Below are 16,297 nucleotides of genomic sequence, written 5' to 3' on the forward strand. Positions count from 1 at the left end.
CCGGTAATTGCTGCAAGACCCCCGAAAGAAAGCTGCCCTTGAGTTCCGAGTTCTGCCCGCTGCCAGACCAGTCTCTCCCTGTATGAGTCTGGGTCCCCAGAGACTCACCCGGAACTGGAGTTCAGAGCAGTCGGGGGCTTGTGACTCCCTCCCGATTCAAAAAGACAGCCGAGTCCTCAGTCACCAGCCTCTGCCGCGTGCTCCTCTGTACCTCTGCACTTTACTTCCGCACCTCCTCTGAGTCTCAGTGTGCTTTTCTCTTTCCTTCTAGTTTTAGAATTTCCACTCATCCAGCCTTCCTGTGGTCCTGGATGATGTTCGTTTTGTCTTTTAGTTGTATTTTTGAATTTGTTGTGGGAGGCAGCAATTTCCGGTGTTTACCTATGCCGCCATCTTGGTTTTTCCATATTGATTGATTTTTGAATGTTAATTTATCTTGCTTTCCTGGAGTCAACCTTCTTGGTAGGAATTCTCTCTCTCTCTCTCTCTCTCTCTCTCTCTCTCTCTCTCTCTCTCACACACACACACACACACACACACACACACACACACACAAACACACACACACACACATTTGGTTTTCTAACATTTTGTTTAGGATTTTTTTAAAATATATTTTTATTGATTTCAGAGAGGAAGGGAGAGGAGAGAACGATAGAAACATCAGTGATGAGAGAGAATCATTGATTGGCTGTCTCCTGCACACCTCCTACTGGGGATCGAGCCCACAACTTAGGCATGTGCCCTTGACCGGAATCAAACCCGGGACCCTTCAGTCCACAGGCTGACGCTGAGCCAAACCAGCTGGGGCTTGTTTAGGATTTTTCCTTTTATATTTATAAGAGTTATTGGCCTATTACTTTCTTATCTCATGATTGTTTTTTCAATTACTGAATAGTAGGCAGAGGGTATAAATTCAAAAGTTCTTTTGTTCTTGTGATATAGATATTAATCCAATATAATATACTATTACTCCATTTTTTAAAGTAAACTATTTTTGAATAATTTTAGATTTACAGAAAATATATAAATATAATAGAAGTCTCTGTACCCCTCCCTAAGTTTTTTCTATTGTTGACATCTTACATTAGCATAGTATCTTTGTCAAAATTAAGAATTGTACATTTGTACATTACTATTCACTAAACTCCAGACTTTATTTGGATTTTACCTATTTTTCCATTAATGACCTTTTTTTGGTTCTTGAACCCAATTCAGTATATCACTTTCAATTTAGTTAGTTGTCATATCTCTTCTTAGTCTCTTCTGGTCTATTATCGTTCATCATTGCTTGTCTTGAGGAATACTGGTCAGATATTTTGTAGAATGACCCTCAATCTGGGTTTGACTGGTGCTTTTCTCATGATTAGACTGGAGCAAAGAATACCACAAAAGGGAAGTACCCTTCTCATCACATCATAGTAGAGTATGTGACATCCACATTACATCACTGGTGATGTATACCTTTATTACTTGGGTAAATAACATGGTGTTTGCCAGGTTTCTCCATTGTAAGTTACTATTTCTCCCTTTTTATATTTTGTTTGGAATTCAGTCACTAAATTCAATCTATACTCAAGGAAGGAGAGATTAAACTTTACCCCTTGGGCTAGGGTGAGGGGGTGGTGATATCTACATATATTATTTGGAACTCTTCAGTAAATAAGATTTGTATTTGTCTTTTCTCTCCTATTATTTACTAGAGGCCCAGTGCATGAAATTCATGCACTCACAGCTGGGTTGGGCGGGGGGGTTGTCCCTCAGCTTGGCCTGTGCCCTTTCCCAGTCCGGGAGCCCTCAGGAGATGTCTGACCAATGGCTTAGGCCCACTCCCCATGGGTTGGACAGCAGTTGGACATCCTTAGTGCTGCTGCGAAGGTGGGAGAGGCTCCTGCCACCGCTGCTGCGCTGGCCAACCTTGAGCCCGGCTTCTGGCTAAGCAGTGCTCCCCCTGTGGGAGCGCACTTACCACCAGGGGGCAGCTCCTGCATTGAGCATCTGCCCTCTGGTGGTCAGTGCTTGTCATAGCGACCAGTCGTTCTGCCATTGGGTCAATTTGCATATTAGCCTTTTATTATATAGGGTAAGATTCAGTCATTTACTCCATTCTGTTTGAATATGAATGCTCTATAATCTTAAAACATTATTATAACACTAGTTATTATAACATTGAAAACTTCTGGTTCCCCCACTGACATATAAACTCCTTGAGGGAAGACTTTGTTTCTTATTTATCTTTGTATCTATACATTTAGTACAGTCCCCTAACTTATAGTGAACCTCTGATAATTTTTTTTTAAATATAGTTTATTAATTTTTTACAAAGAGGAAGGGAGAGAGATAGAGAGTTAGAAACATCGATGAGAGAGAAACATCGATCAGCTGCCTCCTGCACACCTCCCACTGGGGATGTGCCCGCAACCAAGGTACATGTCCTTGACCGGAATCAAACCTGGGACCTTTCAGTCCGCAGGCCAACGCTCTATCCACTGAGCCAAACCGGTTTCGGCACCTCTGGTAATTTTTTAAAAAATGAATGTATTTTCACTTGAACTGAAAAGTACTCTTTCCTCAGCTAAATTACATAATAGCATTCTAAATTGAAATTAAAAGTAGATTTTAAAAGTAAACTCTTGTGTGTTTGCATTGTAAGTATCCAAGAAAGTGAAGGCTACTACAGAAATAACCATTTCTTGTGTCTGCGCAAAACATTCCCTGAAACTACTTAAATATATCTTGAAGCTACTTTTGGAAAGATATTATGGCATTTTAGAAGCCAAGGATATGACCTGCTGTGTCCTTTCTCTTATTTGTTCAGATCACTGGGGAAGGTTAAGATTCCACTTTCTGCCTCCTCTAGAAAATTATTATCTGATGCAGTCACTCAGATCACAACAGAAAGTCCTGGAAAAGCTATGTTTTCATCTCAAATTTTTATTAATGCTGACGATGGTGAACGTGAAATTCCAGAGCCTAGTTCCCAGAAGCTGGGCAAAGCTCCTAACAAGTTTGCTTCATCATCTTCAGTCCAACAGATTGTTGTTCCTCGTGACACTAACGGAGGTAAGAGAATGTGATTGCATTTTAGGTCAGATTACCTACTTTTATGTGTAATTATCTTAGAAATTTGTGATTGTGTCTTTCTAGTCAGAAAACCTAATTTTACTTGTAAACATTAGAGCCACATGACTATATCCATCTTTTATAAAAAGGATGTGATTATTATGTTTTTATCTTAATTTCCAGTAGAGTTAACATATATGGAACTCATGTTGCTTATGGTTGACATGCTGCTTATTACTTGTAATAAGAAAGCAAATATTTCAGAAAAACTTGAAAACTATGGAGGTTTGACTTTAGGTGGGCAGGTGAATTATTGGCATTTTGTCTTATAGTAAATGTTACGCACTATAATAAATAGATACAAATATATATAACAATACAAATACAGTATCATAAAACAATGACCATGGACCCAGGTTGGCTGTGGCTCTGCTACCTTTGAAATATGGAATTCAAGATTACCTTGAATTCACTATCACAGTCAACTGGAAGGGACAGAAGAGCAAGTGTCTGAAAATTTTTATGGGCTAGGCCTGAAAGTGTCCCAAATTATTTTTTATAGGCTAAGAATAGTTTAGCTGTGTTTTCCACAGTGAAGAGGTGGATTTTGGTAAGCAACTAGTCATCTCATTTAGAGTGCTATGCTATTATTGAGACAGTAACTTTAATAGTGCTTATCTATATATATAAAAAGCCAGCAACCATAACACCAGAACAACCCAAACAACCGGTTGCTATGACGCCCACTGAGGCCAGCAAACCCACCCAATCGGAGGTGGGGCTGGCTGGCCAACCACCTGCGGCCCCGCCCCTGATTGGACTGCCCCACCCAGAATGGCCCCCCCTAGCCCCTCTCCCCCACTGGCCCCGCCCCTGATCACTCCCCCTACCCCAATAGGGGGCAGGGCCGGCCGGTCAACCTCCTGCAGCCCCCACTCCTGACCGGCCCACCCCAAATTGGGCCCCCCCACTCTAATTAGGGCAGGGCTGACCAGCCAACCACCTGCGGCCCCTTGCCCCGGCCAGCCCCACTCCTGATGGCCTCCCCATCCCAATTGGGGGCGGGGCCCGCCAGTCAATCGCCCTCAGCTCCTTCCCTAAGCTGACCCGGCCCTAATCGGGCCCCGATCAGGACGGGTCAGCCAGCCAACCTCCTACCATCTCCTCCTCACAACAGGCCCAGCCCCGATCTGCTCCGATTGGGACCGGGCTGGCCAGAACCCACCTGTGCACGAATTTGTGCACTGGGCCTCTGGTACTATATAATATTCAAAATTAGAGTAAGTTATTTTTATGACAGGAAAATTAACAATTAAGTTTCCATTCTTCTCCCGTATGAGAATGGAAACTTTAGATTACTGGTTTTAAAGTATTTAATAGTTTGCACAAATCTATTTAAAATTTTTCCGTATACAAAAAGTTTACCTATCTGTAGATATAGAGAGGCTATGCCTAAATGTATAAAAGAAGATTTCTTGGTTCAGCACTTAAATTGCATTGAATTTAAGTAAGTACATTTATATGTTAAGATAGTTATACATTTTTACTGTGTGAAATAAAACTCCGAAATTGTAGAGTTTAATAAATATCACAAAGAACATCTTTTTTTTTTTTTTAAATATATTTTATTGATTTTTTACAAAGAGGAAGGGAGAGAGATAGAGAGTTAGAAACATCGATGAGAGAGAAACATCGATCAGCTGCCTCCTGCACATCTCCCACTGGGGATGTGCCCGCAACCAAGGTACATGCCCTTGACCGGAATCGAACCTGGGACCTTTCAGTCTGCAGGCCAACGCTCTATCCGCTGAGCCAAACCGGTTTCGGCACAAAGAACATCTTTATGTGTCAGTTACCTATTGCCATAGTGATACTATATAACAAGAGCCTTAAAAGTCTCAGTGCTTTATAACAAACATTTGCTTATCTCACTCACTGGTTTTTGTGTCAGTTGGGATGTGGCTGCAGGCAGCAGAAATAGTTTCGTTCTATTCACTTGCCTTGTTCTGAAACTCAGGCTAATGGGACAATAGCTACCCGCAGTCTGTTGTTCTCAGGTGGTAGTAGAAGCACAAGAGGGGAAATCCAACTGTGAAACTGCTTTAAACCTCTACTCACATCAAGTGGATCAGTCTATATAGAGAGGTCACAATTTCTGGTTTTACCTTTACATACAGGTACCTGGGAGAAAGGACTACTTTAAAGTATTAATATTATTTGATTTAAATAGTTTTGAAATTGTGAATTTAAAAGTAAAATTTTTATTATTTCTTTTATATGAAAATATTTTAAAGTACATAGAATTTATACTTTATGCTCAACACATGACTATCTGCCCACTAATCTGAATTAATAAATTCAGAATAAGTTACTGTATGTTTATATTTGGTTCTATTTTTAAAATTTTTTGAAGAAATTTTTAGTTGAACTTTCTTAAACCCCTTTCAGTCTTTTCTTTCCCAAAAGCAAACATTATTTGCTGTGTACTTACTTCTTCCCCCATTGGCAGGCAGTACAAAGTAACCTTCAGACTGTTGCATCCAGCCCTAGCCGGTTTGGCTTGGTGGATAAAGCATCGGCCTTCAGACTGAAGGGTCCCAGGTTCGATTCTGGTCAAGGGCACATGCCAGGGTTGCGGGCTCGATCCTCAGTGTGGGGTGTGCAGGAGGCAGCTGGTCAATGATTCTCTCTCATCATTGATGTTTCTATCTCTCTCCCCCTCTTCCTTCCTCTCTGAAATCAATAAAAATGTTTTTTTTAAAGACTGTTGCATCCAAACATAAATTTGATGAAAAATTTAAAAAGCCACTTATCTTTCTAAGAATTCTCCACCTCCAGATCATAATCATTCTTGATCTGGGTCCACTGTAATTCTGCCCAATTATTGTTGTTCATTTTCTGCAACCTTGTTAATGGTAAATTTAACCATCACTATCAAACTTTATATACAAGAAGAAGAAGATTAATAAGTTAATATTCTAGCAATAAACGATTACAGCAATGACCATATAGAAGTGGAGGCTACAGCTTATTTTTCTGTTGTTTAAATTCTTCCCTCTATAAAATTGTCTCGGTTTCTGGGGGAGTGTGTGTGTGTGTGGTGGTGGTGGTGGTGGTTTTGTTCTAGTTTTATTTTTGTTTGGGGGGCTTTGTTTTGTTTTTTGCTTTTGTCTGATGGAGTGGTATAAGTATTTCTAAACAATCTGAGACTTTATTAGGCATGCATCCTGCCCTAATCTCCCTCATTATTTTCTAATTATTTCCTTCATTTCACTTATAATTTATTAAAATATTAGATAATGTATTTAGTATGCTGCTTACTTACTATATATCTTCCTCCTCTTAAGGCAGAGGTACTTTTCTTTGTAGTTCACTGATATTTCCCAAGAATCTTGAACACTTCCTGGCACTTGAGGCACTCAGTATTTGTTCATTGAATTAATATTTTCTTATTAATTGTTCTGATCTTTATCTCCTTAGCTCAGCCTTCACTGTTGCCATATAAGCCTTCTGGTAGTACGAAGATGTACTATGTTCCACAATTAAGTCAAAGTCCTTCATCTATGGATTCCAAATCGAAGAGGACCCATGTTCCACAATTAGGTCAAATTCCTTCACCTATGGATTCCAAATCAGACACCACCGTTGAGAGCTCACACTCAGGTATTATTCAGAATTATTTAAAACTAGGGGCCCTGTGCATGAAATTCGTGCACTGGGGGGTAGGGGGAGTGTCCCTCAGCCCAGTCTGCCACCTCTCACATACTGGGAGCCCTCAGGAGTTGACCCCCATCACCCTCCAATTGCAGGATCGGCCCCTTGCCCAGGCCTGATGCCTCTGCCAGAGGTCTAGGCAGGGGCAGAGCAGGAGATCGCGGGGAGCTGGGGGTCCCCTGCCCAGGCCTAATGCCTTGGCCAGAGGCGTTAGTAAATGATTTTACTATTTCCATTCTTTCAAGGAGAATCAATCACTGTGCAAACTGTTACCTGGCTCCTTTATGTAATTATCCCTGGAATTTAGGTCATGGCACTATTTTTTTTTTAAAATAAATATCCTTTTAATAGTTCTGTACACAGATACAACCACGTGAGCTTTAATTTGCAGTTCTCTTCTTTCTTTTTTTCACTGGTGTTGTACTTGGTGCTTTTTCTTGTTTTGCACTGATGGTCTGTGTTCTTATTTTCTTCGGATTCTTGTCTGGTTCTAAAATGATTATTTCTTCTTCTTCACTGTCTGACAGCACAGTAGGGGCCCCAGCTCTTAGCTCCCCCCTGGGTTTCCGATCACCGTCTGTGGCAGGGGGCTTCTTCCGTCCTTTCCCTTTTGCCTCCCAGCATTGTGCCTACATATGCAAATTAGCCACCATCTTTGTTGGCAGTTAACTGCCATCTTGGCTGGCAGTTAATTTGCATATCGCCCTGATTAGCCAATGGGAAGGGTAGCGGTTGTATGCTAATTACCATGTTTCTCTTTTATTAGATAGGATTTTATTTTTTGCTCCCTAACTGGTTTGGCTCAGTGGATAGAGCACAGCCTGCAGACTGAAGGGTCCCGGGTTCAATTCTAGTCAAGGGCACATAAGTTGGCACATAAGCAGGTTCCCTGGCCCTGATTGGGATGCATACAGGAAACAACCAATTGATGTGTCTCTCTCACATCAATGTTTCACTCTCCCTTCCACTCTCTCTAAAAATCAATGGAAAAATATCCTCAGGTGAGGATTAAGAAAATAAATAAAATTTTATATTTTGAAATTTTATTTGTGGACTGGCTAGTTAATTCTGGAATGACATGAAAGCTCAGTGGTATTTAATCTTTCAGTGAAATATGGGTATTTCATGCCTCCATCTTTGGTTTAGATAGGTGAGTTATTTGGTCAGATATATTATGTATACTTAAACATTTAATAAATATTTGATGAAGAAAATTGTATGAACAATTGTTTGTTTGAGTTAGTATACTCTGTTTAGGTCAGAGTTTTCAAAGTTTTCTCTATTCACAGAGCCCTTAAGGTGATTTTTTTCCTAATCATTATGTGAAACACATATAAAATAAGTATTTTTTCAAATAGGGAGTAAGTTATTAGGGCACATATACTTGTTGTTTTGACCTAACTTAATAAACAAAAATATTAAGTATAAACAAAAATGTTAGGCATTTCTTTTCGGTTTTGATTTTTGAAAGAAAATACTTTGTTCATAAATAACCACAATTACTTATTAATGAGATACGTGCAACTGCTAAGGCACTACACACCATCTCAAACCTTGTGATGAAATTGGACACAACACCCTGTTTCCTGCTTTTATTACAGAAACTGTAATCCAGGTTTGTAAAGACACAACAGCATTGAAATGAATGTAGCACTATCTAGTATTGAAACTTTACCTTGACCTAGTAGTTTGTGTAGTGTATACCAGGTAGCAAGTATCATTGTTGTTTCCCTAGAATTTTTAAATATCCTGCATCACTCCTTTGAGATCACCCCAGGGCAACTGCAGATTTAGAAAATTTTCCTATTGTGACTTTAAAGTAATGATACTTAGTTGCTGTGCTGTGGGATTTTGATTGATGGAATGACATTTTGAACGGTACACAGCAGATGACTTGGTTCAGTTTAAATATAAATTGTTTTGGGGTTTTTTTTCATGGTTTTTCAGTAGACATCTTTAAATGTGCAGAAATTACACAGAAAGGATAAATTGTTCTGGTCTTATTTTTAAAAAAAAATATTGATTCTGAGAGAGGAAGGGAGAGGGAGAGAGATAGAAACATCAATTGGCTGTCTCCTACACGCCCCCTACTGGGGATTCAGTGGGCAGCCCCAGCATGTTCCCTGGCTGGGAATCAACTGGTGACCTCCTGGGCTTAAGCACACTTCTTTTTGGTTAATTTTGAGAGGACAAAAATAGTATCCAATGGTAATTGAGTTAAAAAACCCCTGGTGCCACTGAAAAAAGAACCACATAAATACTCATCAAATACTAGACTTGATTACTAAGCCTTTCATCAGAAACTGGAAGAAATGTCCATTATTTGCAAGTCTTTGGTTTTAAAAACACATTTAATGGCTACCAGAAATAAAACAAGCTGACTTAATTGATTGTAGGTAGGAAAATCTTTGATTTCTCTATCACTTTAAGCCCCCTACTTCAGAAGACAGGATGTCTGTATCAGCAGAAATCTGATCAGTTTTCCCAATACTTTTTGAGGCCTCTAGTGTCTTGCTATTCATTCACATCCATAACTATTACATCTAGTTGGAGACATTAACTTTGAGAAAAATTGGACAGTGGTGGGAGGAGAATGACTCAGGTGGGATGGTGCATTATATCCTCAGAAATGTTGTTCTCCATCTATTCTGAGAGTGAGGGAGTTGAGAATAGAAAACAATCCTTTCTTAGACCAGTAGAGTTACTCTAGATGAAAGCCTAGGAATTGTGCTAATAGCCATTGTTTATTAATGCGTGTGCATCTATAAATACGAGAAAGATCCAATTAGAGTTTGGGGCCAAGGACAAATCATGCATTATTGTTAGCAAATATTTGGGCCAAATAGATTTCTCCTTAATCGAACTCATAAAATTGAACTTATAAAAATCTTTAAAAAAAAATACAGATAAGGCAAAGGTAACATCCCAAAGCAAGAGGTAAATGTTAGAAATTTACTTATTAGGACTAGTAACATTCATAAACAGTAAAAGACTTTTAAAAAAATTATTATTAGAGACAGACAAGGTCACTTTATAGTGATAATAGAGTCAATCCATAAACAAGAAGCTAAAACAGTTATAAGTGTATATGCACCTAGCAACAGAGTCCTAAATACAAAAAGAAAAATAAACCCACAAGAAATATTTCAAATCAGTTGCAAAAAGTCATGTATTTTTTAATTTCATTTTATGAAATATGCAGAATGAGGAAGTTTGTATAGACAGAAAGTAGATTACTGGTTGCCAGGAGTTGTGGGAGAGGGGGAAATGGGAATTATTTGCTGATGTGTACAGGGTTTCTTTTTGGGATGACAAAAATGTTCTGTAATTAGATAGCAGTGTTGGTTGTGATTATCCTAACAATTTCTGAATTGTATACTTATTTAAATGTTATGTGAATTCTCAATTTTAAAAAAAAGGGAGGAGCAGAAATGAACAAATGAAAAGACTACCTGAAAATATAAAGATTTGGTAGTAGATTTAGAATACATTTTGCAAGCAATGAAGAGTAAAATTAATGTGAAGGAAATTGAATTGGTGATGAGGACAAACTTGAGAAATTCTCTAAAAATACAGAGAGAATAAGTGAAGATGATGAAAAAGAAGACTAGAGTCATAAGAATCACAGCTAAATAAACCAAACCAAGAATTATATCTGTAGCTGAAGAAGAAAGCAGAACAATGTGAACAAAAGTAATGTCAAAGACTTAATAGAGGAAAACTTCCCTCTCCTGAAAAAGAGAACACAGTATGCAGATTGAAAGTTATACAGATCCAGGCAAAAATGAGTAGAAAGAGACTGACATACATACTAGGAAAAGATTTTGAGTTAGAAGGAAAAAAAAATGTATATAAACATACACAGTTATGTTTTTAATAAAAGGTTGTATAGTTAAGGGAACTGAATTTAGTCATATCAGATTTACAATACTAAAATGTAACAGATAAATGGAGCAAAATATGTATTTATATAATTACATAATTCAGGGATATATGAACCCAAGTGCATATTCATTAAGCAGAATGGCAATGAGAAGACATTTTCACGAATATGCAGGAAGTAAAAAATATATTCTACCTCCATCCCATCTTGAAAAATTCACTTGGAGATTTATCCAGCTGAAGAAATGGATCAAAATGAAGAGTTCAAGAATGAATGATGATAGTGCTGAGTGTGCAGTTGTGTGCTGCAGGCAATATGTGTGCTCTGTTTATCTAGAAGTAGTTGTGAGGAGAGTGACCCCCATGTATAGTAGTTTGTATTATACCGTAATATACAATAACATATTTTTTGTAATTAAGGAAGGAATTGTTCTTCTGATTTCTTCAAAAAATGCTATAAGGACTAGCTTTGTCCTGAATGCTAGAATCTGAAGCTCAGAAGAAAGGTCCCAGTTAGATATAAATATATATTTGTTGGCCATCAGCATATAAATAGTGTTCCATACACTGGTAATCTGTGATTTCACCCAGGATTTGAAGAAAGCTCAGTTCTGACCCTTTGAAGAACTCTGACAATGAGAGATTTGGTAGAAGAATGAGAGTAAGGGCTTTCCCAGAGAGTAGGGAGCAAACCAGGGAAAGTGATGCCACAGAAACTGAGAAGATCCAAATATAATCAGTACTGATCCTTGCAATCTGTCTCGAAAAATGGCTTCATGGCTTATTAATATTTGTATTGTTCTGATGATACTAATACTTACCCAGCATTTATTGCATTTACATTTTAAGTGCTCAGAAAATGCATGAAGTACAGAATTCCAGATTAGAAAGAAAACACATTTTTGTAGAAGATAATTCTAAAGTTACTACAAACTCTCCTGTATGTCCAGAGATATTCTTTTACCACTTATATTTGGCATAGATAAGCTTCTCTTTATCAAGAGATATAGGAACATTAAACATTTTTAATAAAATTAGTTTTAAGTTTTGTATTTCTTATTACATAAGAGGTTCCTTTCAATGTTTTGTCCCTTATATTGTCAGGTTAATCTTCCTAAAATGTAGCCAATTATATTTCCCTTTATTTAAAAAATCTTGATGTTACATTTTATGTACAAAAAAATTTGGGATTTTTAGCTTGGGATTCCATGCCCTGCTCAATTTCGTTTCAAACAATTATTTTTTAATATTTCCCATCACTCTCTTTAATGTATTTTATAACCCAGCCTGAGCACAAATGTGTCTGCTTCTTATAATACTCTTTGCTTTCCTGCCTCCTTGTCTACTAATGCTGTAACCTCTGCCTAAAATGTCTTTATTCCTTCCTCTGTGTTTTTCAAACAGCCTACTTATTTTCCAAGGTAAAATCTAATTTCACCTTCCTCTGAAAACCTTCCTGAGCTGGAAATTGTCTCCTTTCTGAACTATTCGTCTACTTTATATGTCTTTTCTTCTGTCATTTGCTTCTCCACCTTGTATTGTTACAATTTAGTTTACATGTCTGACACCTTCTGTTTGACATCTCCTTCTGATTACTGTACTACACTCCCATTGTAGTGTGTGTGTTTTTTTAAGTGTTTTAAGAGGTAAATTTTTGTCTTTCTTCAACTTAATGGCTATGTTTGTGTTGATTGTACTACTGTCCCATTTTTTTTAGGATCCAATGATGCCATTGCTCCAGATTTCCCAGCTCAGGTGCTAGGCACAAGAGATGATGACCTGAAATTCTCTGTTCATATTAAACATAAAGAGGGGATCTATAGTAAGAGGGCAGTAACTAAACCATCCTCATCAAAGGAAAAAAAAAACATTCAGAAAGATAATGCAGGTAACTGGATTGGCTTTGTATATTTTATGGCCTCTCTTTTACCCCTGTTTATCCTAAATGAGAATATTGTTCAGTCTTTATCTTGTTCTGCTTTGTTATGTAAACTTTTTTCTTAGCTATCTTATTGGGTATGTAGAAAAAGGTAAAATATTTATAAAATATTTTAAAGTGCTTCACAGATTTTTGAAACCTGTAAACTGTTTTTTAAAATATTTTTTTATTGATTTCAGAGAGGAAGGGAGAGGGGGAGAGGGAAACATCAATGATGAGAATCATTGATTGGTTGCCTCCTGCATGCCCCCTACTGGTTCATAGGTCGACACTCAACAACTGAGCCACACCGGCTAGGCTGTAAACTTTATTTTTACTATGGAAAAAAAATACGTTGTAACTTTGAAATGAAATAATATTTAATCAAGTATGTTTTAGAGACTAGAATCCATAGAAAATTCTGATTAAATTGTCTGATGAGTTCATCTGTCAAGTAATTCAAACTAGTGGTAATTTGGTAGATAACTCAGTGATCCTACTGACAAACAGCTGAGGATGGGGAAGATATGGGAAATTTGGCAGAAATCAAAGTTATAGAATTAAGGGAATTTTTTCAAAAATCTGCACAAAGTACTTGCCAACCATCATCCACTCAGGCTACATTTAATAAAAATGATGTGTTAGAAATAAAGTTTGGCTCCAAACATCCCACCTATTCTAGGGGTCTGTTAATAATATTGTTGGTCTGCTTTTAAACTTTGCATCCTAAGGAAAAGTCCTTCTCCTGGTTTAATCCTATGCAGTCATTTCACCATGGGAAAAGTTCAACCTCAGAACCTTTTACCTTAAGGGGTTACAAAGGAAAGGGGACATGTCTGACTGAAGAAATAGTGACTTACGTATAAGAGCTAAGTGAGCTCATAAACTATACCATAAATAAAAGTCTCAGTGGAAGTGTTGGAATATAAGAGTGAGGAAATCTCTTAGAAAAAAGAACATAAAACGAAGGGAAAAGATCAGAAAATTAAAGATTGGCTTAAAAGATTCAACATCAAAAAAACAGGTGTTCCGAAGAGACAATAAAGAATCAGAGCCATATATATTAATGTGAATAAATCCCCAAGTCATAATATTGAGTGAAAAAGGCATGTTGCTTAAAGGACATAGAGTATTATACTATTTATATAAAGTTTAAAGACATGCAAAACAATACTTACATTGTTGATTAATTCATACAATATAGTAAAAAAAAAAATCCTTAAGATTGATAAACTCTAAATTCAGTATAAATGTTGCTATTAAAAAGAAAGAATGGCATCATTGAGGCTTTATACACAGAATTGTTATAATCATTACTAGTAGCCCGATGCATGAAGATTCGTGCAAGAATGGGCCTTCCATCCCCTGGCTGCCTTTCTGCCTTCCCTCCCCTGGCTGCCTTTCCACCTTCCCACGCTGCCCAGAGGCCCGGAGCCGCCTTTCTGCCTTCCCACGCTGCCCAAAGCGGTTGGGGCTGTACGGAATGCCTGCGTCCCACCCTGCCCCTGGCTGCTCTCGGCCTGCTATGCAAATTAATCCACCATCTTTGTTGGGTTAATTTGCACACTCACTCTTGCTTGGATGTTGGGTGTCGCAAAGGTATGGTCAATTTGCATCTTTCTCTTTTATTAGTGTAGATTTTATAATGCTTTTATTTTTTAAGCTCTGTGGTAGACATATTGGTGTTCATTATGTTATGCTTTAGTAATCTATTGCCTTTCTGATTTCTTTGTTGAAAAATACTTATACTTAGAAATAGCAAATGAATTTCTTGTCAACCCATTGTAAAAACATGTAACCATTATTAACTGTTGACTATTATCTTAGTTGTATTGGTGATTTTTTAAATGTATTTACTAACATACCAGTTTGCACTTACATTTTCTTATATGATAAAAAAAAAATAGAGCTGATTTTAAAAGACCAAAAAGGTAGGTAAATTTCTATCAAGTATTACCAAGAAAAAACAGAAGTAGAAATATTAGACAAGTTTAAAAGGATGTAACATAAGACTTTAAAAATTATAAAAAAGATACTCTATATAAAATGCACATGATATAAGTGTGTTTCTAGGATTATATGCAATATCAAAATTGGCTCTATAAGTAACATAAACTTTGAGTAAGCCAAAGAACTTGAAAGGATTTCTCAACTATACTTTTCTACTTTGAGAAAGATACCTGATCTAGACTTTTTTCTTTACTGTTGTATCAGACCACAAGGAACAGATTTTATTTAAAGTGACACTTTATTTAGCCCATTGTTGTACAAAGAAAAATACAGAAAGCTTTCCTGAAAATTCATGTCATAAACCCACCATTACTGTCACAGCTTTTACATGATAGGGCCTAAGAGGTGCTTTTTTCCTGAGAGATACATAAAGAGGTTTGGGGTTTTGTGTTTTTTGGTGGGGAGGAGGACAGGTTGGGTTACATGACATTTGTGTTTATTATCTTTTCTTTCTCTGGTGTTAAGTGATGTCATTATTTCAGATGTTCAAGTTCTTTTTTTTTTTTTTTAAATATTTTATTGATTTTTCCACAGAGAAGAAGGGAGAGGGATAGAGAGCTAGAAACATCAATGAGAGAGGTCGATCAGCTGCCTCCTGCACGGCCCCCACTGGGGATGTGCCCGCAACCAAGGCACATGCCCTTGACCGGAATCGAACCTGGGATCCTTCAGTCCGCAGGCCGATGCTCTATCCACTGAGCCAAACCGGTTCGGCAGATGTTCAAGTTCTTATCACTGGAAATGAGAACCACTCAGATAAAAAACAGAAAAAAAAGATCTACACTAAAAAGTCAGTGACTAAGCCTGCCCAACCTGAAAAAATAGAGTTCTTGCAGAAAGACACTGGAGGTAGATGAACTGGTTTATCTGCATGTTATTTCCTTCTGGCCTTCTAAAATGAGAAAAGACAGAACAGTATGCTCTGTTCTCTACTTTGCTCTCTTCAGCCTTCCTTTGTCTTGCTCACATGAGAAATAAGATATTAGCTGTAATTTTTGTTATACACTGACAGGTATAAAACCAAATGTTTAATAAAACATTTTTAAAGCTCTTTGAGACATTGCTGGAGAACTTTGTGAATGTAGTACACAAATTAATTTCATTGGCATAAATTCAAATAATGGACTTTTAAAAAAATTCAGTGCCATGAAATGCTGACTTTCTAATACCATTCTTATACATAAGTCTTGTGTTTTAGGAATTTAGCTTATTTACTTTCTTAACTACCTATCTAGTTAATTTACTTCAGTGGGACTATGCTGATTAAAAATGCCTATAATAGTGTGTTTAAGTTAGGATTAGTTTTGGCTCTGAGAGATGAAAAAACAAAATATAATAACATTGGTTTAAAGAAGGCAGGAAATTGTTTCTTTCTTGTAAAAATCCAGAGATAGACATCCAGGCATGACATGGTACTTCAGAGTGTCAGGGAACAAAACTCTTTCTCTCTGTTGCTCTCACGTTTTTAGCTTTCATTCTCGTGCAGTAACCATCTGGCTCATATTCCAGCCAGCAGAAAGAAAGAAAGGAAAAGAAAAAAGCATATTCCTTCTTTAAAATACTTCTCAATAGTTATATGTATTATTTCCCTTCAATCCTATTGGACAGACTTAGTCACATGGTCACACCAAGCTATGTTGCCACTGAGGCTGGGAAATAATCTTTATTCTGGTAACTTTATGCCCAGCTAAGTTGGGGTTCTATTTTAGA

At 37.4% G+C, this 16,297-nt stretch overlaps 1 protein-coding gene across 1 annotated transcript in view; it reads left to right on the top strand.

Annotated features, from left to right (window-relative positions):
• Positions 1-16,297, top strand: part of ALMS1 (ALMS1, centrosome and basal body associated protein) — a 133,650-nt gene that overhangs the window by 72,480 nt on the left and 44,873 nt on the right. The window contains 4 exon segments of the mRNA XM_023760631.1: positions 2,819-3,063; positions 6,544-6,726; positions 12,377-12,547; positions 15,305-15,436. Coding sequence (XP_023616399.1) covers positions 2,819-3,063; positions 6,544-6,726; positions 12,377-12,547; positions 15,305-15,436 — 731 coding nt within the window.

Source organism: Myotis lucifugus, unplaced genomic scaffold (assembly GCF_000147115.1).
Source record: "Myotis lucifugus unplaced genomic scaffold, Myoluc2.0 scaffold_186, whole genome shotgun sequence".
Classification (NCBI taxonomy): domain Eukaryota; kingdom Metazoa; phylum Chordata; class Mammalia; order Chiroptera; family Vespertilionidae; genus Myotis; species Myotis lucifugus.